The sequence below is a fragment of the Cetorhinus maximus genome, chromosome 10 (assembly GCF_964194155.1).
Source record: "Cetorhinus maximus chromosome 10, sCetMax3.hap1.1, whole genome shotgun sequence".
In the NCBI taxonomy this organism is placed as follows: Eukaryota; Metazoa; Chordata; class Chondrichthyes; order Lamniformes; family Cetorhinidae; genus Cetorhinus; species Cetorhinus maximus.
In genome coordinates, this window is record NC_135888.1 from 84,604,579 (window position 1) to 84,632,219 (window position 27,641).

Genomic DNA, 27,641 nt, shown 5'->3' on the forward strand with positions numbered 1-27,641 from the left:
TGGCAACCAACATGTACTTCGAATGCCACAATTTGAGTGGTGACAGAGGAGAGGAAAGGAAGCAAATCCTGCATTCCAGATCCCACTATGTCATGGGACATCATGCACCATGTGTCCAAAGATTTGCGGTTCGAGGATCAGTCTATTCAATCACATGAAGATGCATGGCAGAAACTCATGTCATCATCTGCGAATCGGGGAACAGTTGCCAATCACAATACAATGAATTCCTTACCTCATAATTCAGTGGAATAAATTTACATGGATGGCTTCTGGTAACTCTTTTAATTTTTGTATAATATATTTAGGGAATCAGTGCATGGAAGAAGTACTTTCTTTTCATTTGATAAGCATGTTAATGAATCTGCAGCCTGTAACAGCCACTGTTTCAGTTGATGGGACATTTGGATTATACTTACAACGCCTGTTATAGAAAAGCTTTACAAGTCAAAATTCTGATTTTATCCTTTCATTTTTCTTTTCTAGCCATAACTTGTTAGAAGCTTAACCTAAGTCTATATTTCTTGCATTAGCTAATCATCTACTCTTCCCTACCTAGTAGCAAATGAGGTAACCAGTTCCTTCCACAGATTTTAAACCCACAGATTGGGGTTGGGGTGGATTTGTAACAAAGGCCCTTTTGTCATCAACAGGTTGTTAGCCTGACTCTCAACTCTCTACTATGAGAAACAGATAGATGCAGTGAGGGGTCAACATTCCACTTCCATCAGACACAAGTAGCCTGCTGGATGTCAATCTAGTATTCAGAGCTCAGAATTCTCAGACGGCATTTAATCCAGTCAGCAGAGCCAACAAGTGCCCTGCATCGCCTCCTTTGGGGAAGGCCCACTAGTATTAAGCGCCTCTCAGGCAAGTGGCCAGCGGTGGTCCTTGCCCAGGATCCAGGACCCCAAGAGTGGAAATCCCACCACCCCAAGAGCTGCCAGCCAATTAGAGGCTGGCAGCTGCTAATTGCAGGCAGCGTCAGTGGGAGTGGTGGCAGCAGCTGGCAATGCACCCACTGAAAGGCCTAGAATTGCTGAGGGACCCAGGTCACAGGGAGATGAGGTGGGATGGGGGTTTCAGGAGAGGTTACTCTCCCACTTGATTAAATAAAGCCTCCAAACTCTAAACTTGCCTTGGAAGACGGCATTAATTTCCTGGTGCTTTCTTTCTCATCGGGTTTGAATAAATAAACTGCCAAAACAGAGGCTACCACTGAACCAAGGCTTACTACTGTGTTAGTGAATTAAGACAGTGCAAATATATTTCTGGCAATGTGTTTATATCTTCAGATTTTTAGGTCTTACAATAAAATGTGCTGTATAACATCATTATGATCATCTCTAAAGAAAGCAGGAAATCTGATGGCATTGTTACGCTACAGGTATCAGGTTAAAACCGATACTTTGCTCTGTGCAATTTACAGCCAGCAGACGTGAATTATATGGCCAGCTTAATCTATCTATCCAGGCAAAACAGAGTTCTGTTAGTTTTCTTGCCAGAATTTGGTCTGGCCAATTTTACTCCCACGCTACACTTGACACTTGTCATCAGTAGAAAGCAAAAAAAAACACATCAATACAAAATGTCTAATCTAGCTAACCTGCAACATACAAGAGTCAAAATATATTCCTTAAGCCTTAAGTATGTTGACACATTTCAGCTTAGTTTTTGTGACAACAAAAATTTGCCTTGTAAGAGCTTTCATTGTATATCTGTCTCATTGTATTCATTGTATATCTGTTTTATTCTAAATCAACTTCATGGAAGTAAACCCTTGGCAGCTAAGAAGCACTTTGGACCGGGTCCGGGAAAATCGAATGGCTATTTTAAGGGACGGTACCTTTGAAGTCTTTTTTTTCAGTTGTGTTTAAACTACAGAAGAGAACTTTCCCCTTTTAAGTATAAATTGCCTTCCAAAAATAATGTTTAATTAGGGTGCTTTTAGTCTGTTTGTTACAGGCAAAGTCTTAAAACATAAAATCTTGTTGTGTCATCTTTTCAGCTATCCACTGGAAGTTCAAACCTTTTATCGGTCTCTACAGGGATCATAACAATGTCAATGGATTATGTCATAGTGGTCAAAAACACTTGAAGTATTCTAGAATACTTTAATGCTAACATGAACAGTGGCCCGTGCAGTGATTTTCATAACTTAGGAATTATACATAAAAATAGTTGCCATAAATCCATGTAACATCCTGTGTTTCCTATTTTCTTATGAAGTAATTTTAGAAACAGAATACACACAATGAGATTTTAATACAACATTCATTATGCATGAGCATTTTTTTTACATACAATATCAGCAAAAATAATCCAACTAAAAATTTGTCAGAGCGTTTTGATATACTTTCAATTTTTAGATTGAGATATAGTGAGATGATTTAATGCCTTTAATTTGAATCCTGATTTGCACTATGACAACATATGGAAAACATGGAAATAGACCTGTCAGCCTAAAACATTCAGAATGCTTTGTGGATAACTTTACACTTTGCTCGATAAGCATTTCAGACTTCAGTATTGAGGGATATCGAATTGAAGAAGCACAACTCATAATCAATGATGTTGTCTATTATGTCATACTTAAATAATGATGTGAAATTATTTTCAGGACAACTGATGCTGTCAAATACTTTTTCATCTATAGTGTTCTTTTAAATTCTTATTGTACTGACACAAACTGTTGCTAATGTGATCATGTGGGAATCTGATGTGCTCCTAAAGTAGGACAAATGTAACTAGAAATACTGAAATACTGTAACAATATTAAAGAGCTTCCTCAATCAGAAATTTCACACTGCAATTATACTTTAGCAAATAGTTACATCAATTTATTGCAAAACTTGATTACTGGTTCATTAATGATCACAAAATATTACTGTTGTGCACTTCAAACAACAAGGATATTGCGTACATGAATATCATTTGTAAAATATATTATTTTGGACAAGTCACTAAACACTTAATAAAAGAAAATATATTATTTTAGACAAGTCATTACAGTTTTAATAAAAGAAAACATATTTGGAAGTAGAGCATAAAAATGATGCTGCTTCCTTCTAAATAACATCCAGTGTAGCTCCCTAGTAATTATAAAAATAAACTTGACAGCCACATTTATGATAAATATATTTATAGAAACAAATGAGAAAAAAAGTAAAGCTAAAATGGTCAAGAGGACGTACTTAGTGAAGGTAGGGGAGTTTTAAGCAAAAAAAAAAGTTGAGAAAGAAGTTTGTAGGAATGTTGCACAATAGGATTAAAGGTAGGATTAGCACAAAGGTTAAGTTAATGATTTTAGCATGGCATGCCATTCGCATGGAATGAATTAGATTGCTTACATTTGATCAGTCAGAATTAGTCTTTACAAGAAAACTATAAATCAATAACTAGGTTAATTTTGCACACAGAACAATTAATTATATGGAAATTGTTAAAATGGTAGGTTGAATTTAATGCCCACGGTGGTGTGGCCCTGTTCACTGGCCGTGAAGCCAGGACATCTCCACTGTGGCTGTTTTCGGAAGCTCTGACAAGATTCCATGGCAATCAGGCTTTTAAGGTCATGAGATCATAAGAAATGAGAGGAGGAATAGGCCATTTGGCTCATGGAGCCTCTCTGCCATTCAATAAGATCATGACTGGTCTGACTGTGGCCTTGATTCCATTTCCTGTCTCTCCCCCATTACCATTGACTCCCTCATAGATCATAAATCTGTCTAGCTCAGCCTTGAATATAATCAATGACCCAGTTTCCACTGCTTTCTGTGGAGAGAATTCCAAAGACGAACGGCCCTCTAAAGAAGGAATTCTTCCTCATCTCATTCCAAATTGGGAGATCCCTTATTTTTAAACAGCGTAAGTAGCATGCAATAGAAAGAGCTAACTGATCCCACAAGCAACAGATCAGATCTAAGCTCTGCAGTTCTGCTACATCCATTTGTGAATGGTTGCAGACAATTAAACAACTCCCTGGAGGAGGAGGCTCCACAAATAACCTGTCCATGAAAAAGTTAAAGCTGAAGCATTTGCAACAATCTTCAGTCAGAACTACCGAGTGGGTGATCCATCGCGGCCTCCTCCGGAGGTCTCCAGCATCACAGGTGCCAGTCTTCAGCCAATTTGATTCACTCCACGTGATACCTAGAAATGGCCAAAGGCATTGGATACTACAAAGGCTATGGGCCCTGACAATATTCCAGCAATAGTACTGAAGACCTGTGCTTCAGAACTTGCCATGCCCCTAGTCAAGCTGTTCCAGTACAGCTACAACACTGGCATCCACCCAGCAATGTGGAAAATTACCCAGGTGTCCTGCTGACAAAAAGCAAGACAAATCCTGCCAATTACCACCCCACCAGTCTACTCTTGATCATCAGTCAAGTAATGGAGGGAATCATCAACAGTGCTACCAAGTGGCAACTGTTTCGCAATAACCTGATCATTCAGCTCCTGACCTCATTGCAGCCTTGGTTCAAACATGGACAAAAGATCTGAACTCCAGGGGTGAGGTGAGAGTGACTGCCCTTAACACTAAGGCAGCATTTGACCAAGTGTGGCATCAAGGAGCCCTAGCAAAACTGGAATCAATGGGAATCAGGGGGAAAACGCTCTGCTGGTTGGAGTCATACCTGTCAAAAAAGAAGATAGTTGTGATTGTTGGAGGTCAATCATTTCAGTTCCAGGACATCACTGCAGGAGTTCCTCAGGGTCGTGTCCTCAGCCCAACCATCTTCAGCTGCTTCATCAATGGCTTTCCTTCCATCAGAAAGTCAGAAGTGGGAATGTTCGCTGATGATTGCACAATATTCAGTGCCATTTGTACTCCTCAGATACTGAAGCAGTCCATGTTCAAATGCAGCAAGACCTGGACAATATCCAGGATTAGGCTGACAAGTGGCAAGTAACATTCGTGCCACACAAGTGCCAGGCAATGGCCATCTCCAACAAGAGGGAAAACCATCGTCCCTTGACATTCAATGGCATTACCATTACTGAATCCCCCACCATTGACATCCTGGGGGGGTTACCTTTGACCGGAAACTGAACTGGACTAGCCATGCAAGTACTGTGGCTATAAGAGCAGGTCAGAGCCTAGGAATCCTGTGGCAAATAGCTCACCTCCTGACTCCCCAAAGCCTGTCCACGATCTACAAGGGACGAGTAAAAGAGTGTGATGGAATAGGCTCCACTTGCCTGGATGAGTGCAACTCCAACAACACCCAAGAAGCTTGACGCCATCCAGGGCAAAGCAGCCCTCTTTGAATGGCATCCCATCCACAAACATTCACTCCCTCCACTACTGATGCACAGTGGCAGCAGTATGTACCATCTACAAGATGCACTGCAGGAATTCACCAAGGCTCCTTAGACAGAACCTTTCAAAACCATGACCACTACCATCGAGAAGAACAAGAGCAGCAGATGCATGGGAACATCACCACCTACAAGACTCCTTCCAAGCCAGACACCATCCTGACTTGACACTATATCAGCATTCCATCACAGTCGCTGGGTCAAAATCCTGGAACTTCCTCCGTAACAGCATGGTGGGTGTACCAACAGTATGGTGGGTGAACCTACACCTCATGGACTGCAGCAGTACAAGGCAGCAGCTCACCACCACCTTCCCCAAGGGCAATTAGGGATGGGCAATAAATGCTGGCCTAGCCAGTGACGCCCAGGTCCCATGAATGAATTTTTAAAAACTGTCCCCTAGTTCTAGGTTCTCCCATGAGAGAAAACATTCTCTCAGCATCTACCTTGTCATTTTCCTCAGAATCTTATGCTTCAATAAGATCACCTTTCATTCTTCTAAATTTCAATGAGTATAGGCTCAACCAGCTCAACTTTTCCTCAGAAGACAATCTAAGGGATCAGCCTAGTGAACCTTCTCTGAACTGCTTCTGATGCCAAGTACATCCCTCCTTACCAAAGCTTTTCACAATACTCTAGGTGCAGTCTCACCAACGTGCTGTACAGGTGTAGCAAAACCTCCTACTTTCACACTCCACCTCCCTTGCAATAAAGGCCAGCATTCCTTTTGCCTTCCTAATTGGTTGCAGTATCTGCATGCTGCCTGCTGACTGCTGCCTCCTGTCAGGGCTTCTGTGGCTTTAAAGGCAAAGAACCTGCCTTCACAAACTGCCAATCAGAGTGTTGTCATTTCTTCAGTCCCAGCAATGCCACTTGGAGTGGTGACCACTGCTGGGATCATAGAAGCCTGAAGCAGCTGCAATGACAAGCGCAGTTGGGCTCCTCTGGGACATTCCGACAGGCCCTGGTAAGAAGGGGGTTGTTAGTGAGAGCAGAGGGTTCTTTCAGTAGGGTGGCCCTCCGTGGGCTACAGGGTGCCTGATTAGGAGCCCCTTTCACCCTACGCCACCCCCTGAGCTTGCAGGGAGACTGCCAGCTTTTACTGGCTGATTCCCAAAATGCATTTCACTCCCCACTTCCCCGCACCCTCCACTGCTGGTAGAATACAACCAGTGGTGGGATTGGGTCCTTAATTGACCACAAAGGCCTCAATTGGCCTCCGAGCAGGAAGGCCGTCCTTGACCTTCCCCGCTCCTGACTGAATCAGGGGGTGTCAGAAAGGCAATTGCCACTCCACTTCCCACCTTCCCTCTCAATCCTATTGTACCCCACCACTCCCCACCTCACAGCCTGTTCCAGTGGGGGGAATTAAATTTCGCCTGCTGTGCGCAGTCCTAATAATAAAGCACGGGTTCCTTCATTTAAAAAAAATTAATACTTTGTAAAAATTAATTCTTCACAATATTCTTCCTTTATGCTAGCATAAAAACATCCACAAAAAACTTCTAATTCACCATACAACACAATGTTACAATTCATCATTGTTAGTAAATTGCTGTTAAGTGTGTGCTTGCAACATGTGTGCTTATTACAACCCCAACTAGGTTTAAAGATTTTCTTTAAAAAAAACATTTTTTGTGCAAAATCAGAGAGGCCAGTACATAGAAATGGAGCATTTTTAATCCACCTATTCATCTAATCCATGCTCACAATGAAGCACCTGACTTCAAATGTTAATGTATGAAGCAATCCAATGTCAGTTATTCACAAGTTAAATAAAAATGGAAATCTCCTACTATATTATTTTAAGAAGTGAACTATATCCTTCACAGTGCAGGACTCGTTTTTCTTTACATGGCCTACTGTTGGCTTTGAGTAAACGGTCCAAAAAATTATACTGAGAGATTTTTGGTTCTACCCTTGTCTATGCAGCAAGCTCATCTTTAAGACCAAACCAAATTCACCTGAATAATGTGGGAGATTTAAGCATCAGGAAGGAAGGGCTGGATTTTAAGTTCCCAAATGGGGCACGTTGCCCTCTGTGCTAACGAAAAATTCAGCATGATGATGTCGAGTCAGCAATGCGACATCATCACTACCAGTCTCCCAAATGACGGAAGGCGAGCGGGTGTGAAAATCAGCAGCCCTACAACCATTTTGAAATCACTAATGAACAAGTTATTAAGTTTCTTAACACTCCAATCGACCACAATTTTTCATTGCCTGCTGCATTTTCAGACATGGACATGATATAGTTTGGGAGTTTTTTACAGCAGCTATGACAAGATGACAAGAGGGCAGAGGAAAAGGCCTGCCACCAGGATCCTGGTCGAATGTACTAACAGAATCTGTTGGGAAGGTGGCAGCATCTGTATGTCTTTTTAAAGTAATTTTTAAATCATTTTTGAGGTTTCAATAGAAAATAAACACTGATTCTGAGAGTAGGAGGCCTTTACAATTCTAGCCGTTATTAACTTCATGTTCGGAGTGTTACCCCCTCCTGCCACATGATGGCCCGGCCTACAGTGCCGATTGGGTCAGAGTTCCCCTTTGTTCCTCCAATGGGCTTCCTTCCCGCCATGCAGCCACTAATTGGACATCTGATGCTTGACTGGCCGAGCTAAGATGGCAGGAGCTAGCAGACCATTCAGTTTCTGATCTGACTACCTCACTCTGCCGAGAAATGTAAACTCCAGCCTCAGGTGAAGCAATACTTCAGTGTCTAGGCTGAGTTGAAACCAAATGTATCGATAACTTTAAGCATAATTGAGAATGGCTAATTTGAAACTAAACAGTAAGCACATGACCAAAACTGTCCTTGTCCTTTACTAATTCTGAATTCTCTCTCTACAATAACATCTTTTTACAAGCTACAAAAGTGCATGAGTGAAGTTGAGTGTTTTACACCTGAGGGAGCAACAATTGTCACTCCCACATTCGGGCACATCTTAAAATCTGAATACTGACAGAAAATTCATAAAAACATACCACCAATCTGATAATGTTGGTTTTCATCATATTCCTCAAAACAAAACAAAAATTAACAAAGCTCACACTTCAAGGTTAACATGCATATGATTCTGGTAATTTAACATTACTGTCTCACAGTTCTTCATATCTCCTTGCTACTGCAAATTTTATGTGCAAGAACATTTAGTGCAATTGTTTGAAGGCCTAATCAATGCTAGGGTGTTAAGAATAAATATTATAGCCCAAAGGCACTTCTGCCAAATAATTTGAAGGTACATATCCCATTTGCCCATTCACTTCGACAAGGCACCATTCATTGCTTCCTTTCTTATCATGAGGTTCCAGTATAGTTACAGCTTGTCCAGGTTGTAAACTGGCTTCATGAGGTCCTCTTGCTGTAAACTGGTATGCTGCAATAACCTGAACACACATCAAAAAATGACACATAAACAACATGGTTCTTTAGATAATAAAAACAGAAAATGCTGGAAAAACTCAGCAGGTCTGGCAGCATCTGTGGACAGAGAAACAGAGTTAATGTTTTGAATCCATATGACTATTCTGCACAGCTTTGAAGAGTCATATGGACTTGAAACATTAACTCTGTTTCTCTCTCCACAGATGCTGCCAGACCTGCTAAGTTGTTCCAGCATTTTCTGATTTTATTTCAGATTTCGAGCATCCGCAGTATTTTGCTTTCATTGTGGTTCTTTAGATACTTGTTTCGCATTACAGTAATCACAGAATTGGGCCTCAGAGCTGTTTAACATTCATTGTCAGTTAAGTATAACAAGGAATTGCATTCATTCTCACTTCAATCAGTTAGCAGCCTTTGTAATACATAAAATAAATTACATTAGGGACAAGTTTCTGCTCTGTGCGTGTTAACAAAATCATTTCTCAAGTCTATTTCTAAAAAATGCAGAGAGAAAACCTTTCTTTGTAGTATTCCCATTGATGGTCTTATCTCAGCACTTTAGTCTGTTGCAGATTAGTTTTATATTCCACACAGAAGCAATAGCTATGTTTTATTTTATTTGGAGCTCCCATTTTATTCCCCTCCACTTTCATTGCCCCCTATCTTTTTCAGTTGGGAGAGGATGTTTATACAGTATAGTATATGGTACTCCATATGCTCCATAGCTGAAGGGATGAGAAAGTGTTTATTCCTTTAGAACAAGATCAATCGATTGTCATTTTCACAGTAAGGCTGAATGTGCCATCTCCTCCCAATGCCTTTTTTTATTAATTCCTGGGATGTGAGCATCAATGACAAGGCCAGCATTTATTGCTCATCCCTAATTTCCCTTTAGAAATTGCAAAACACAATGGACATTCACAGCAGTATAAGTTGTCAGTCAAGTTTACAATGAAAAGAGTGGGAAATGATCACCTGAATTATTTAACATATTACTATAATTCTCTTTTTGTAACTTCACTAATTCTATATCAATATTTTAAAACTGGCAGTAATCCAAAAATCAACTATAACAAGAATTTCAAAATATATTTGCAAATAGCTATAGGATCTTGACTTATTTAGCATTGTGTTATATTTTGGGTATTAAGGATACTGTCATATAGGTTTTATAGTGTGTTCCATAGTCATATAGCAATGGATGAGCTCTTTGACCAAATTATCTAGTATCACATTTCTGGGGGAAAAAAAAAGGAAAAGAGACTTGCATTTATTTGGCACAGGCTTTTCCAACTGGTGGCCAGCGGGCTGGATTGTGGCCGCCGAAGCTATTCTACGTTGTCCCTGGAGCCAGTTTTCAAAATATCGATCAGACAGTTAAGTAGAGTGGAAGATTCTGCAAGGAGCTGCTCCCTCCAATCACAAGCCAGTCCTTTCCTGCGTTTGCTGTTGATAGGCGCACTAGTGAGCCTATCAGCAGCAAATGTGGGAGAGGAACAGTCTGTGATTGGAGGAGCAGCAAACACCAACGACGGTGCGTTTGCTGAGGAGATAGAGGTTTTCTTTCGGTGAGTGATGGACCAGAGTGCCGGGGCTTGGCAATGGATGAGAGGGCCGACGGTGGGTGGGACGGGGTGGTGGTTGGAGAAACAAGAGGCTGGCTGTGAGGTCTGGGAATGAGATGCTGCGGAGCTCAGGGTAGGAGGAGGGGGTTGGGGAAGAGGCTGGCTGCCATGTGTGAGAGATTTGAGTGAGTGTATCTGTGTGTGTGAGTGGGAATGAGAGAGAGTGATAATGTGTGTGTCTGTGCATGTGGGGGTGAGAGTGTGAGTGAGTAGCTGTGTGTACGTGGGAGTAAGAGTGTGAATGAGTCTGTGTATGTGTGAATGGGAGTGAGAGAGAGTGTGTGTGTATGTGTGTGTGTGAGTGAGAGAGAGTGAGTTATATGTGTGTGTGTGCGAGTGAAAGTGTAAGTATTTGTGTGTATGTGGGAGTGAGTGAGAGTATGTGTGTGTACGTGGGAGTGTGTGTGAGAGAGTTAGAAAGAGAGTGTGTGTGTTCGTACATGCATGCATGAGTGAGAGTGAGTGAGCCTGCGTGTATATGGGAGTGTGTGTGTGTGTTTATGTGTGTGCCTGTGTGAGAGTGAGAGAGTGAGTATGTGTGTATGCCTGTCTGCGTGAGAGAGTGTGAGAGTGAGTCTGCCTGTGTGTGTATGGGAATGACAGAGAGACAGTGTGTGTGTCTGGGATTGAGTGAGTGTGTGTGTGTGTGTGTTTGTGTGTGAAAGATAGAGAGAGAGGGATTGAGAGTGTGTATGTGGGAGTGAGAGAGAGAACATGTGTCTGTCCAACTCCCAGTCTGAGATTTCTCACTCACTCTCACCACCACACACCAACACAGACACACACCCACTCACAGTGGGTGAGGGTGAGTGAGTGAGGACCCTGAGACTAGGAGTGAGCTGGCACACATACACTGACCCTCTCACACTCTGGTCATTTTTATTAATTACTCTTCTTTAACTTAACAATTCATTGCTATGACATTGCTTTACTTTTGCTCAGCAATTGTTTCTTTTCTTAATACCTCAACTTTTTTTATTTGAAATCCAGTTTAATGCTGGGCCAAACCTTATCTTTCTGAAATTTGCTCATTGGCTCCTGGATTGAAGAAAAAATGGAAATGCGGCCCCTCCCAAATGAAAAGGTTGGACAAGCCCGATATCACGTTTTTCATGACCACTGAATGTCTCAAACCACTTTGCAGGCAATGAAGGACTTTTGAAGTGTAGTCAATGTTGTGAAGCAGGAAACAGGGCAGCCAAGTTGCAGGCAGCAAACTCCCACAAACAGCAATGTGATAACAACCAGATAATCTGTTTTTGTGATGTTGGTTGAGGGATAAATATGGGCCAGGGCACCAGGGAGAACTCCCTTGCTCTTCTTCGAAATAGTGCAGGGGATCTTTTACTTCCACCGAGGATACAGATGGGGTCTCGGTTTAATGTTTCATCTGAAAGACCCTACCTCCAACAGTGTGGTATTTCCTCAATACTGCACTGGAGTGTCAGCCTTGATTTTTTGTGCTCAAGCCCTGGAGTGGGGCTTGAACCTGGACCCATATGCCTCAGAGCGAGAGTGCTACCAACTGTGCCAGGGCTGACACACAAAACTAGTTAAATCAATCTTCAATTTTTGCTTTCCTTTGGTACATTAAGAAAGACATCAAACTGAATTTTGGAACGATGCCCTTATGGTCAACATTTGAACTTTTTAATTGAAATGTCCCTTACTTGATATTGCATTGGTACTGGCAGTTGGCAAAGAGGTCTTTCAGGCGAAGGAGAATATTTTCTTCTGCTAATTGCTCCATCTACGACATTACCAAGAGATGAACTCTGTGACAGCGGAGAGTTATTTAGTTGTTTTGCTGGCTGATGTGGACTCAGTTTTCCAGCAGGGACAAATCCTCTCTGACCTTATTAGAGGAAATAAAATTATATAAATTGAAGAGTAGCATTTCTTTTCAATTCAACGGTTTTGAGCACAAACCTGTTTGCTAAACCTGAAACCATTCAGAATTGCTTGTGCTGACAAATCAGTTATGGTGTTTACTGTTTATTCGCATAATAAAATTACTAAACATGATAAAGTGTATTTATTTTAAACTGTGTCACAGTGATTTTCTACTAGTGACCAGGAACTGGTTTAACACTGCCCTGAAACTATGATGGAACTACTGACATTGCTCAGAACGTTAAGCTGAAATGTATAAATCTTGCCATGCAAGTAATGTACATCCATTTTAGATCCTTCCTTCAGAAGGAACAGTAATGTGTAATAGTGAATTTTACTTGTTTCACTGTTTTCTTTCATTCTCGCCCATAGGATGTTTCACATAAAGTGAATGGTGGCGACCCTTTACTGCTTGATTGATTTAACACTTTGTTTTGTCACATAATTTTATTCGAAAAGCAGATCTACCATGGCATTGATCATGGGTATTCTAAGATTTGGAGCATGGTTGTATCATTTAGTAGCTAACCTGGCCTGGTCTAAATGCCAAATCCTACCATTCATTACAAACTGAGTATAGTTGAAAGTAATTCTGATTGGCAACTGCTTGATGCCTGTCCAGAGGAAAAGAAAAGGCAGCAGAATATGTCTGACTTTAAAGAATCTATTTTATAAGATCTGTGCTGCATGAAATTATTGCCAAGTTTTAGAAAAAAATAATTACAGTATGTGCTTTCTCACATCAGCTTTAAACCTTTCAGCATTTTGTTCCAGTCCAAAAGTGGCTGTCAAGCCAGAACTTTCTTCTCACTCTTGTGACCTTAATTGTAACATTGGACTTTTAATTTACATTTTTTATATTTGCTATAATTTTTATTTATTTTCATTCATAAAAAGCCACTCAGTTATGACATTTTATTATGAAAGATGAAGGGATAGCATTCTAACCCACTTACCATCCTGTTCCGTTGTGAAATGCTAACAGCTCCCACACATGCTCACTTAATTACAGACAATTAGGAGAGCACACTGTGTTTATTTTCTAAAAACAGCTGAAATTCAAAAAATGCTTTAGTCATGCTCCTAACTTAGGACCATAAGCATGAATATAAAATGAGGAACATGATTTTATACTCTCTACAGATAAAATTAGAGAAAAATACAAAAAATTGCTCTATACTCTCAAAACAAGCATTTAGCTAAATATACATTTAACTCGATCATGAGGTAACACATCCACCTCTGGACAAGTCAGGATATTTTTAAAGTACTTACTGTATCCTCTGAATGGTGATTGTCTAAACATTTGAATGAAGCAGGCTATTTTAGATTGATATGCACTATCTGCTTTTATTTGAGGGCTATGTTATAAAAGCCTGTATGAAAATACTGAGATATCCCATATCTAACATTTGCTTTTAGTTGAAGCGCTCATTAGACTTCCCTATCAAATTAATCATCATTTTAACTCATGGCAAAAATTGTTGAAAATGTTGAGCTTTTGGCAAAGGAAATTATATTCCCTTAACCCTTAAGAACTGTGTTACCATGCCTTTTCATGATTAAGGCAAAATTATATTAAAGTGAAATTAATGTAAAAGACAATATCAAAAAATAAAATGCTCTGTTAGTATTTGCATCACAATACAAATCATGGGAAGTATTTTAGGAAACTTCTTTAAAAGAACATCAGTATGTGTTGGACATTCATCCCTATAGCCAGTGTTAAAATCCAGTCCAGATCCAAACTTTGCTGGCTGTGAAAGCCCTCTGTAAACTGAATTACAGCAGCTTCAAGTCAGTCCCTCCTGATCTTGGGCCCACTAGCTCAATAGTGGATTATCTTCTAAGATTAGGGCTGAGGCAGATTGTTTGAGTCGAAGAAAGGGACTTTCACTATGCATCTGACCATGGTATACCTCATCTGGGAGGTCTTGAACTTATAGATGCCCTAAATGGAAAATGCTTCATTTCTCCAACAATTTCATTGACTCACCCTTACGAGTACAAAAGGCTTGTCTGAACATGATCGGAAAAGTTGTAGATCTATATTTGTTTCTGTAGCTCTAAAGGTTACAGGGAGAGCTGAGGCTTCAATCATCGTTAGACTGAATCAATGTGTAGATAGCAATGTAAAGAAAAATCTTACCATTTTATTGGACAAAGCTGAGCAATATCAAAACGAAGTTTCTTTAACAGTCTGCTCCAAACTTTGAGACTTTCTTCACTCCTAATAAGTAGGTTTCACTTCTTCCATTAAAGAAAATCAAATGGACTGTATTCTATACAAAACAAAATCCTCAAACCCTGATGGAGCGCATCACAAAAATATAGACAGCAATGGGTATTGATTCCTAACAATGTACTCTTGCAAATTATTTCTGGTGCTAAAGTAAACTATTAAAGAATAGCCGATCCATCAGATCAGAATGTTCCAAACTTTCGTCATGGCACAATCAATGTTTTATGCCACTAAGTACACAGAACCTATTTTGAAATGTTCCAGGATATTTGGTACAAACTATTTAATGCGTTAAAAACATGATATAGGGCCTGGCCTAATATCTCAGATCTGTTATGTGACAATATCATCAGTGACGTTATTTATTATATTACCTCCATGTACTGATAGCACCAGATATTTAGTTGTATAATTAGATCTTGCATCTATGCAATGGGCTGACCAATCAGGGAAATACTTCACTCCCCATTACCAATAGGAAATTTTGGGGGCAGCAGTTAAAATGGAGCAAGTTCTATCCCTGTTCAGTTCCTGACAATGCTCGATTTAAATGTTGCTAATTTTGAGGTGTATGAGGTTCCTGCTGGTAGAAAGCTGCCTGCCAACAGATGGGTATGCTGTGGGGGCTTTCGTAACTGTTATCAGCCGCCTTCTAAGGTCACCACCCTCATAATTGTTGTGTCTAGTCAGTTTGTTTTACCCTACATGAAGTGACTGTGTGCAGGTACGGCAAAAGCTATAAAACCTTGACAAATCCTGACTCTGGTGCTGAAGACCTGTGCGTCAGAGTAATCGCTCCCCCAACAAAATGGTTGTGAATCAGGAACCTACCAAACAGCATAGAAGATTATCCAGGTATGACCTTGTTGGATCCTTGGTCACTAGTTTATTTGGACTAATGTATCCAGATTGCACATTTGTTTCTGGATGACCGAGTTGGTACCATAGACATAGCAGATCAGCAGACAGTTCTTATGTAGAACACATTCTATTTATTTGCAAAAGAACTCAGCAGCTACACTTGTGTACTTGCAACTAAAACCCTGTCTTTACATTACAGACTCTTCCCTAGACCACTAATTACAGATTACTAAAGTAGCCCGTGCTACTCTGTCGTTGGATGATAAGATTGTGATCTTCTATTATAACATTCTTCTTAAAGGTATTTATACATCAGATTACCACATTGCTCCCCCTTTACTCAAATATATTTTACAGTTACAATTACAATTCTTCTCAAAATATCAAATTATTTACACAGATTATTTACACAAGTAATTTACAAATTCAGTCTTTCTGGGAGTTTCCTTATGCATGTAGAACGTTTCAGCTCTACAGCTTCTGATGTTTTATCAGGAACCTGTTTTTCTGGTGTTGTCCGAACATCAGGTTCTCCGGTGTGCACCTGCAAATCTGTTTCTTCAAGTCTTGCAGGTACAGCTGATCCTTCAAACACATCTGTACTCAGTGGAGTTTTTCAACAAGAGATGTTGACGCAGTCGTGAACACTGGGAGAATCATTTCCTGATACTTTGTTTCTCTCCTTCTTATGTGATCGAGATGTCTCTGTATGATTCGGTCTTCATCTTACACGTGGTAAGAAAAAGGTCCAGTGACTGCACTTATAACCACTTAGGTCCTTCACCAAAATTTTTCACATATACTGTAAAGTATCAGACAATGGCACGGCATTTACGAGTGCTGAGTTTCAACGGTTTATCAGCTTCAACGATCTTACTCATGCAAAAACTTCACCATGCCACCCTTCTTCGAATAGACTGGTCGAGCGAGCAATCCTACAGTAAACTTTCTGTGACGACTGCGCCCGTCAGGTACAATTTTCTGACTTCTGTGACTTCTTTCCATCTTCCCCCCTAAATTTGACATTACTAAGCTCAATCCCGCTTTGAGACGGTGATTCATCAACAATTCCACAGGTGACGTGCTAACTTGGTCACTATGGAGTCTCCAGTTAATCTCTTCGTACCATTTTTGAATGTTTGAACTGCTCGCTCGGCCAGTCTATACGAAGAAGGGTGGTATGGTGAAGTTTTTGCATGAGTAATATCGTTGAAGCTGATAAACTTGAAACTCAGCATGCATAAATGTCGTGCCGTTGTCTGATACAACCACTTCTGGTAGTCCGTTGATGACGAAACTTTGTCATAGCTTGTCAATTGTAGCAGAAGGTGTTGGTGACTTTACCTCATATATGTCCATCCATTTTGAGTGAGCATCAACAATAAGGAGAACTATTGTTCTCATAAAAGGTGCCATATAGTCAAAATGTAATTGCACCCATGGCCTTCCTGGCCACTCCCATGGGTGTAACGGAGCTGTTGGAGGTAACTTTTGCACTTGCTGTCACTGCATACAACTTTTCACTAAGCTCTCTATTTCTTCATCTTTTCTAGGCCATCATAGACAGCCTCTTGCTATGGTCTTCATTTGGGAAATACCTGGACATGCACTTTGTAATTCAGTTAACAAAGGCTTTCATCCTTTTGGAGGAACAATCACTCTAGCTCCCCATAATAAGATACCACCCTGGCTGGTTATCTCACATCTTCTGTGAAAATACAGTTTCATTTCATCAGATTCCTGTTCTTGTGACCAACTGTGAAGAACTTGCTCTCGTGCTTTGGATAAGGCTGGGTCTCGACTTGTCGAATCTCTAATCCGTCGAGCACATACCAGTGATGAATCTAAGAAGTTCAATAATAAAATGAGTTCTTGAGGAACTGGAACATCCTCATTTTTTTTTTCAAAGGCAAACAACTAAGTGCATCAGCGTTTGCAATCTGATTTCCAGGCCTGTGGATGAAATTATACTCATATGCTGCCAGAATCAACACCCATCTCTGCATTCTTGCTGAGGCTATGGGTGGTATAGCCTTGTCCTTGCTGAACAATCCTAGCAAAGGCTTATAGTCTGAAACGATAGTGAAATGACGACTGTGTGCATACTGATGAAATTCCTTGACACCAAAGATGATTGACAAGTCTTCTTTTTCTATCTGTGAGTATCCCTTTTCCGTTGTGTTGAGCGTTCTTGATACATATCCATTGGGTCGTTCTGAGCCATCGTCCATTCGATGGGACAGCACTGCTCCTACTCCATAAGGAGATGCATCACATATCAGAACTAACTCTTTTCTTTGGTCAAAATGTATTAATTGGGTGGATGAATGCAACAGCTGTTTCACTTTTGTGAAAGCTTCTTTCTGTGGTGCTTGTCAAGGCCAACGTTGGTTTTTGAGTAGATCATACAGAGGTGCCAGTTCTATCAACAAATTAGGCAAATAGCGTCCATAGTAATTGATCATCCCCAACAATGATTTTAGCTCGGCGGTGTTTCTTGGTGCTTGTGCCTTTCTAATGGCTCTCACTTTTTCTTCAACTGGGCGGAGGCCCTGTGCGTCTACCGTGACCTAAATAGACTACCTCTTTTGCTTGGAATGTGCACTTTTCTTTTTTTAAACGCACTCCCACCTGTGAAAAACGCTTCAAAACTTCTTCCAAGTTTGCCAAATGCTCTTTTGCAGTGAGCCCTATAACATCATCTAAATAAACTACAACATGAGGCAATCCCTGCAGTAAATTTTCCATTGTTTTCTGGAATATGGCATAAGCAGAGGATACATCAGAAGGCAAACAGGTACATTGGTACAACTCTTTGCGTGTATTAATTGTGACAAACTTCTGGGAGGCCTTCTCTAACTCCAATTGTTGATAAGCATGGCTAATATCAAGCTTTGTATAGGCGGTTCCACCTGCCAACTTAGCATACAGGTCTTCAATTTTTCATATAGGGTGTCTGTCCAACTTAGCCACTTTATTGACAGTCAATTTGTAGTCTCCACAAATTCAAACACCTTGGTCAGGCTTAAGTACGGGGACTATTGGTGCTGTCCATTCCGAAAGCTGCACAGGTCGTATCACTCTCCTTTTCTCTAATCTATCCAATTCAGCAATGTTCACACCTTAGACAATGGCAAGAGCATCTGTGATTAATTGGGGTAAACTGTTAGTCTTCAAGGGCAGAATATTGCGCTCGTCGGGCGTGCCTGACCCAAACGAGTGTAAAATGACACGTGATGACGTTGGGTGAGTGTTCCGAAATCAACATCATGCACTCACACGATATTGTGGTCGGCGGGCGTGTGCGGGTGTCGGCAGTGCGCCCGCCGACAATTAACAGGCCTATTAAGGCCATTAAAATAATAATACCGACGGCAGGCAGACGAAAAGGCCAAGCGGCCTTTGGATTTTTTAGGAAACCTCATCCATGGGTGGGATGAGGTTTCCAACAGCAAATAAAAATAAACAAAACTTTTAAAATTTCATTCATAATATGACAGAGTCACATGAGGGGACATGTTCTTAACATTGCTTAAGTTTTAAATTTTTTCTTTAAAAATTTTCAGCTACCTGAGGCAGCTCAGTGCCTCAGGGAGCTTTTACTGTGTGCACCCACGAACATCAGCGCTCGCGCTCCTCCTGCCCCCACACCGTCAGCACTGAGCGCTGCAGCGCGTGTTTCACACTGGCTGGCCATTAATTGTAATCGTAAGCAGCAGTCAGCTGTCCGACCGCTCCCGGGCCCACCTGCCAAGCCCGCCCGACCACCGGAAAATCCTGGCCCAAATCTCACAGGGAGATGGTACGAATGTCAGCTTTTATAAATGGTTTTACTTCAAACTATCTATTTAATCCAAGATTGAATGAAGTTGTGTGGTCTCGAGGTTGGCTAATTAATATTTCTACCTAGATATTAGGCCTGTGTGATTCACGTTGCCATGGGGATGAGCTTTAGGAAGGAAACGTCAATAGAAGGCCATTGTGATATAAGGTTGCCGGTTTCTTTAAATATATCTGAACCTCACAGATGGGTCAGTCTACAAGAATCTGACAGAGAGAACACAGAGAGATAGAGGCAGCTACTTCCGCACATGAGGCAGAGAAAAGGCTGACTCTATTATTCACCCTGCAGAATTCATTTGGGAGCTTGGTGCTTAGACTGAAGAGATCAGGTTCATGAGGATTTAAATGAGGATGGAAGGTTTGTCTAGCTTATGCTAGCTGGAGGAATCTCCAGGGTAATCCCCACAGCAAAAGTCAGTCCTGGGATGAGAAGTTACCCGACTGGGAAAGGAACAGAAAACAACCCCTGGGAGCAGTGAATAGCTTTGGGCTAGTTCCAGGAGAATAAAGTAACCACTTATGGTTAAGAGTAACATATAACCGCGGTGTGGGATTTTCAGTCATTTTAAAAGTTAAATGGGGAAATTTTTCTGTAGTTTAGAGTATTAGTTGCCTAATGAATAGTGTTTAGACAATGTTGCTTTTAATTTGTTTGTTACAATAAAAGTCTTAAAACTTGAAATCTTGCTGTGTGATCCTTCCAGTCAGCCACTGAAAATTCAAATATCTTTTTATTAGTTATTGGTCTGTACAGGGATTGTAACAGGGATTGCAGGGCAAAATAATGCCACATGTAGCAAACCATTCATACAGGATAATCTTTGTAGGTTGCACTGCAAGCAGCCACCAGTACTGGCATCAATACTGTTGCTTGAAGACTCCAATGGTCTGCTCAATGAGTGCTCTAGTTAAGGCATGGATCAAATTGTAGCACAATTTAGTCATTGATCATGGGGTCCTGTAAAGAGCGGGAGCAAGGTGTGCAGGACTGGCCCTAATCAACAATCAGCCAGCTTCTTGCTTGCTGTGCAGTAGAAAAGAAATAGGCAATGGCAGATTGTCACAGGCCAAAAGCACGATGGTAGCTGCCAAGAAAGTGAGAACAGAGCTCTATGATTTAAAGCTGGTAATCACAAACCAGTTGCAAATTAATTGAGTGGAAGCCTTTGTAATTCATGAGGCAGAAGAGTCATCTGAAGTAGCCTGTAGGGATGATGTTGGTTCAGTTAGTAAGACTCTGGAATTGGCAGAATCCTGAAAACTATAAACCCTGAAGTCCTATCCTGTTGCTTCCAAACATTCAAAGGGAAAATGATGAAAATGTTTACTCTTGCAAAATGATATCAGTCACCAATTTCACTGGGCTGGGGTACAGCCTGAGGGTTGCAGACAGAGGCAGAATGGTGGGGGGAATACTGAAAATTACTCCTATACCACTCAGTTTCAGGCAGGTGACAAAAAACCAGGAGAAGACAGCAATATAAATTGGCTGAGGAAGAATTGAGGCTGCACCAGAAAAGAGAAGCTACTAAACAAGAATGAATAGGGCATCACATTAAGAAAGAAACTAATAACCTTTCCTTCCTTCCTTCCCTCCATCCCAACCATATCATGAAAGCAATTTGCACAAAGTTATAGAAAGAAATGGCAGGAGAAGATGAGCCTGACTAACATCACATAAATCACAGAACAAAGGAATACAATTGTTTGAGCTTTATGTTGTCATTATAACATTAGAGAAATGTACAGAGACAACAAGATATTCAATTTGTTCTAGCTTTAGCAATATCAGAGCTAGTCAGAAACAGGGAGTGAGTAATTGCTTAAAGGCTAAGTATTAACAGAGATGCCAGTACTTTCAGCCTTCCTTTCTTATAGTGTTGCACTGCTGGTTAAGCATGAATTGCTCCTTGCTCTCCATTATGTCTATTGATGGGATCACATATGTGGAAAGGCATGATGTCACGCAAAAGGTAGATCTGTTAAACAGCTTGATTTTAACTCATGGAAAAATGATCCTAATTATTTCCACCCATTCTGACCTTATATTACTTCATTCCATTTTCCTTTAATCATCTATTTAACCTATCCTTAAAAGCTGACATGACATCTGATTTAATCATTAACCCCAGCAGTGCATTTCACAGCCTCACAACCATCAATGCAAAGAAATTTCTCTGGCTCTCTATTGTACCTTTACATTTAATCTTAACTATCTATTCTTCCCTATTCTTTCATAATTTTAAACCCATATTGGTGTTTCTTCACATCAGGCAGCATCTTGTAGTGAATCTATGCTGTACGCACTCAACATCCATCGAACAGCATAGTATGCAAAAATGTACACACCACTCCAATTATAGGTTAATAATCAAAGCTCAAAACCAATTATTGCAAAACACAGTTTTTAATGGCCTTGTGCACTTGAAGTGTTTCCTTGAGTTTCTTTCTGAAACATCACCAATAAATCCTCCTAAATCTGTATTCTAAACTCATTTTTCTAGAACTTCAAGCATGCTCTTTCCTCCATTGTTGACTCTTGAACTATAATGCTACTGTCTATTCCATTTCTCTTCCAGTATTTCTTAAATGTCCCTTACTCCAGCAACAAAGCAAGGCCAAATAGATTAACGGTTTAGACTACATGGTAATGGACTTTGTGTATTTTACTTTTAAAGGTAAGGTATGTTATACTGCAAGAGTTGAAATTGCAATTTAAATTTCTCTTAAGCCAAAGTGCTAAGGTCATGGATTTCATGGTTTTATTGTCCAGAGACATTCAGTAAAAGATATGCTTTATCTCTCTCTCTCTCTAATCATCACAGGAAAACTTCTCAATTAAAGTTGAGAGTAATATTGACAGTAATATGTATCAGTCAAACACAGGGAGGTGTTTTATTAAGAAATAACAAAATTATATTTATCTAGTGCCTTATATGTAGCCAATGTCCCAAGGTGCTTAAAAGGGTACATGGAGTGGCTGGGGGTGTGGGTGAGGTTGGGAGTGAAAAATAATTAAAAAGACCAGCAAAGTCTTGGCTTCACTCCTTGATCTGCACTGTTTGCTGATCTGGGTTGCTGTAGATACGTTACAGTTGATCTCAATGCCCAGCTGGGCTAAGAGGGCATAAAATCAGCAAAGATTCAACATTTCTGATTGCTAGACCGGAAAATGAACAAGTGGATATGCCCCACATGGGAATCTATCCTGTCACTAATCATTTTAGCTCAGGTATAAAGAGTGATTACTCAGGGAATGGAGGAGAAAATTGGGTGAGAGAGGGAAGAAACGTACAGTCAAAACACAAATAGTCTCTACAGACTACAATTTCTATCATACACATGGCTGTATAATTGTTACCTCCTGAATCCACAAGCCACCTATTTGTATTTCCTTTTGTATCTGCAGCCTGAAGAAGTGCCACAAGATCACCTCTTTGAAGTGTCAGGTCAAGTTCTTTGTTTCCAGAAATATTACTGGTAACTTGATAAATTTTGTCTGGGCTGTGTTTTTTCAGAAGCATTTCCAGTTTGTCTTCATTATAAGGCTGAAAAGGAAGATATTGAAAATCAACTGAAAAATAAATGCCACTGGATAATGACTTGTTCATTGTGTGAATTTTTAACTACAGGATAACTGGTTGATGGAACATGCGGCTGATTGTCTGAGAGCTGCAGCAGGAAGCTTGACCCACTTTGTGCGCTGAATCTCATTAACATAGATGCTGCAAGGTGTACATTTCCAAAGGATGTCATGATGCAGCTCACCAGCTCTGGGCCATTGCCCTCATTATTCTCATGGAGCCCAGAGGAACTCTTCTGCTCTATTGGGCTCATCAAAAATAATTTCAAGACTTACCTTTTCCCTCTGCTGATCCTCCGGGTTTTACTAAACTGCTATGAGTTTGTCTCTGCTCTACAATTTCCACCAGCTGAAGGCAGTTAAAATTGACCCTTATATTTTGAAACTGATCTTTTTGTAGCAACAGGTAGCTAACACACTTGAAAAATCTGTGTAATCTACAGTAAAAAAAATTACAGTGAACTATTATTCCCTCCCCTCCTAGATTTTGGGCTCCAGTAATTGAATTTCTAGTTGGTGGTTTATTGCAGCTACTTGCTACAAACACTCTGCCATTATCTTTGGGTGATTAACGAAAAATCAAGCAGAAAAGCCAAAATACTGGCAATCAGACATCAGTAGTGAGATTCATCTCAAATTGATGGAGTGACTTTCAACCATTTGATGCCAAAATGGGTATCATTTCACTTCATCACCTCAACGGAATACAATAATGTAATAGTGACTCCAACACGAACAATGTTTCTACAATGCACATGATGTTATTTATAAACCAATTGTATGTTTTACAAACAGTTTCATAGGGTTGAATGTGCCTTTTACAAATTAACATTTTGTTCACAATTGTTAGTCTTTTTCTATCTGTATAATGGAGTTTCCATGCATTGGATCTGTGCAGGGAAGAGGAATTCTTAATAAGAGAACTTTTGTTTACTTTCAAACTGCTCTATATATAACATACCTGTTCTATAGTTTGTCCCATAATTGATTCAAATATTTGGCAGAAGTTTTCCAGTTTTACATTTGATTGCAGCAAAGTTTCTTCTGTTTGTTGCCAAAAGTTATCGTTGTGACCAAGCAGAAACTGAAACAAAAAAGTGAAAAAGGACTTGGTCTCTTGCAGCCATGATTGTACCTAATAATATATTAATCATGTAAAGATGGAGGAGCTTCACTGTTGAAAATTGAAAATGGTAATTCACCCAAGTAATGATCAGCAAGCCCCTATCTTATAACTGAGTAAAATTGGTGCTTTTCAGTGCTTTTGGCTCCTCACTGAATACGATGAGCAATGGATTGTGAAGTTTTCAATAATGAATGCTGTATAAATGTGTTAGTTCATTACATTGTAAGTATAAAGGCAATTCCTTCGAGTAAATGAGCATTGACTCAAAGTTTTAATCAGCAACAAAATGTTCATTATGTAGCAAAGGCTGTCTTTTATCAAAATGTTTAGCATAGCTTTGGGAGAAATTAATGTTTCAATTGCCTCCATAAGAAGATCTGAGGCACAAGTAACACCTTCCCACCTCTAACCTACATGGTCTGTTCTCTGAGACATACATGCCCAAAGGACCAGCATACAAAGTTTAGCTACTTACAGCAACAAATCATCAGGTGAAGAAATGGCCACACAGGGGCAATTTTCAATAAAAACATTTAGTAAAGTTGCTATAAGTTAAGACTAGTTTCTATTTCTGGCGCAATCAGCAATCCGGGTGCAAACTGTGCTCAAAATTGCATTAGTTTTCCAAATTGATTTTATAGTTCAAATTTCCACTCAAACTCATTTTCATAATCACAACTGTAAAATAATCCATGAGCCAATGCAATCAGGGGAAAAAAAAAAATCACAAAAAAAAACCAATTTTAGTAAGTCTGTCTTAGTTCATCACCTGCAGGTAAATAGGTAAAAATGACTTTAAAAACTATACAGAACTTTTTACTAGTTTTATTTGTGTTTAGTAGTAATTTTATTAATAAATAAAATATTATTTGATATTTAAAGTATGCCTATTACTGCCCTTGCAGCTCAAAGAATCAGTTGATTTTTAAAAGCCCACAAAAAAGCCTGTGAATGGGTATAATTAGCTGAAACTTGTCAAGGTAATTAATTTGATCTGAGACATGACCAGTTTTGTGGGTGAGGCCTAGCTCCAGCTTAATGTTTTGTAACCACACTAAGTATCACAGTAACTCAATTTATGCTGAACACAACTTACACTTAGCATTCCACAATCTTTTGCACTTGTTTGGCCAATTTCAAGCAAATTGCGTTGGAACCAGTGCAACCTAACGGAATCGCTTCTCCACTAACCTAGCTTTTTAGGCTGTGAAGTTTCATGCTATTTTCAATGAAGTAGCAAAAGCCTTTTCTGCTAATTTTCTGGCCCAAAATTGATCCAACGCTACAGGTTTCCAAATGATACGTGAACCTTCCCGTCTTCTGAATGTCAATGCTACCACCAGATGTGCAGAACAATGCCACATTAAGTAGGGAAATTATCATACTGATCATTCTTCCTTTTCCCCTTGGTACTGAAGCCAATCTTCACTAGTTAGAATTAAAAGCTACGTAACCTTTCTGCAGTGGTTCAAGAAGGCAGCTCACCACCACCTTCTCAAGGGCAATAAACGCTGGCCCAGCCAGTGAAGCCCACATCCCATGAATTAATAAATTTTAAAAACCTTTCACAAAGCACCATGCACCAAATATTTGCATTCTCAACCCTAAAACCACTTCCTCCACTTCAACAGAGCAATGTCACTGCATCTCTTTTATCAGCTGTCTACAGCACCTGGGAAACATTCTTCAATCATTGGTCTTCACTTTATCCACTCCAAGACAAACTGGCACACAATGCCCAAGATGAACATAACATCGAGAGGGCATTCATGTTTAAAGGTCTCACAACCTTTAAGAAGAAAGCTTTGAACTAATGTGGAGCACTTGGCTCTTGTGGGAAATGGAAAAGTTAGCTCTGTATCTGCATACCTATAAAAGCCTTGTGAAACACCACACATGCACAAGTCTCCCTCCCCTTTACATACAAGTGGATAATACTTATTCATTCTTAGTTTCCTTCCATCCTTCTGCAGATCTACCTAACAACAGCAGAGTGGGAACTTTATGTGACTAGGAAAAGAAGGACACTTCTGGTAGATGTATTTGGAGCACCACCTTGTGTTTAGATTGGATTAAAAGTGTACAGTAACCTCACACATTGAGCTGCTATGCAGACTTTGATGTGATTTAAACTGCCAGGGTGGACAAGTGTTGGTTTATGTGCAAGATTGACAAATCAAAAAATGCTGACATTTTGGGATACTAACAGCCACCTGCCAACTTCTGCATTTAACTTGAGCATGATCTTGAGTGTGTAGAAACCAGGAATCACCAGTGGGGTTTTCTTTAATTCATTCATGAGATGTGAATGTTGCTGATTAGGCCAGCATTTGTTTCCCATTCCTAATTGCCCTTGGGAAGGTGCTGGTGAGCCGCCTTTCTTGAACCGCTGCAGTCCATCTGGTGTAGGCACACCCATAGTGCCCTTAGGAAGGAAATTCCAGTGACCAAGTGACAGTGAAGGAACAATGCTATAGTTCCTAGTCTGGATGGTATGTAGCTTTGAGAGGAACATGCAGGCGGTAGTGTTCCCATGTGACTGCTACCCTTGTCCTTCAAAGTAGTAGAGATCATGGGTTTTAAAGGTGCTAATGAAGAAGACTTGGTAAATTGCTGCTATTAACATATGCTAAGAGCCAAATTTAACCACGGATTCTGACTTTAATTGCCAGTGCATGGGTTTCCCGGACTTTCTGAAACTTTCCAGGTTGAACAAAGCAAAAGGACAGCGGGATTGACAGGCAGAAAAACTTTTAAATAGACATGCGTTAGCTGCTTCTTTGCCTAAGTCAAAGGCTTTTGCTCACAGGACTTGTGCTGTGAGTGTGTTTTCACAGCTTTCGAGGTGATTTCCAAGAGATTGCAGATCATTTCTCCTACTTTTGAAATTCTTTACTCTGATCTGCAATCTCCTTCTGCCAATCTTCTCAGCAGTGTGACAGCAGTTTACGAAGCTGTATGTTGAATCTTTGATGAGGAACAAAAGGAACAGCACCAGCAGGAGCAACAGCTTCCTTTTCCTCAGGACAGAGGGGATAGGCACAGAGATTCAGCTTGCAGTAGGCCATACCCCCAAAACAGAATATACAGGCAGAGCTTGAGCTTTCTGGGCATGACTGAGCACAAATGCCTCAGGAGGCTCAGGCTTTCATGACAGATCATTGCTGACATTTGCAGCCTTCTAGAATAAGGCCTCCTGCAAGTTGGACCTTATGGGCATGAGTGCCAGTGGTCCCCAAGATCACCACAGCCCTAAATTTCTTCACTTCCAGTTCCTTCCAGGATTTACTGATGACATCTGTTGAATCTGCTGACCATGAGTGTATTTCTCTCATGTGACCAATGTCATGTTTGCCAGTGCCACCATTTACATCCACTTTGTTACTGATGAGGCCAGTCATAATGAGAGGGCCTTCGGATTTGCTGCTCTTACTGGATTCTCACAGATACAGGGAGTCATACATTCCACATGTGGCAAGCAAGGCACCCTCAGATCAACCAGCCGCATTCACCAATTGAAAAGGATTTCACTCCATTAATGTTCAGCTGGCATATAACCACCGAAAGATTATAATTTCTGTCTGTGCAAGATAACCCAACAAACTGGCATGATGTCTTCATACTGCACCAGTCAAATCTCTGACAGATATTCCAAATTCCAAGTAGAGTCAGTGGCTGGCTCCTTGCAGACAAGGGCTAGCCTCTAAGGATGTGGATGATAAACCTATGAAGAGCCCTACAAATGAAACCCAGAA

General features: G+C 40.4%; 1 protein-coding gene across 9 annotated transcripts in view; it reads right to left on the reverse strand.

The window, feature by feature from the left end:
• Positions 1–2,812: 2,812 nt before the first annotated feature.
• arhgef37 (Rho guanine nucleotide exchange factor (GEF) 37) overlaps positions 2,813–27,641 on the reverse strand; it is a 170,137-nt gene continuing 145,308 nt past the window's right edge. For 6 of the 9 annotated variants that reach the window (XM_078550727.1, XM_078550726.1, XM_078550724.1 and 3 more), the window contains 4 exons: positions 23,722–23,844; positions 22,539–22,725; positions 12,009–12,193; positions 2,813–8,715 (listed from right to left, as the gene is read on the reverse strand). In XM_078550727.1, coding sequence (XP_078406853.1) covers positions 8,518–8,715; positions 12,009–12,193; positions 22,539–22,725; positions 23,722–23,844 — 693 coding nt within the window. In that variant the 3' untranslated portion in view covers positions 2,813–8,517. The other 3 variants (XM_078550729.1, XM_078550732.1, XM_078550731.1) reach the window with 3 other exon arrangements.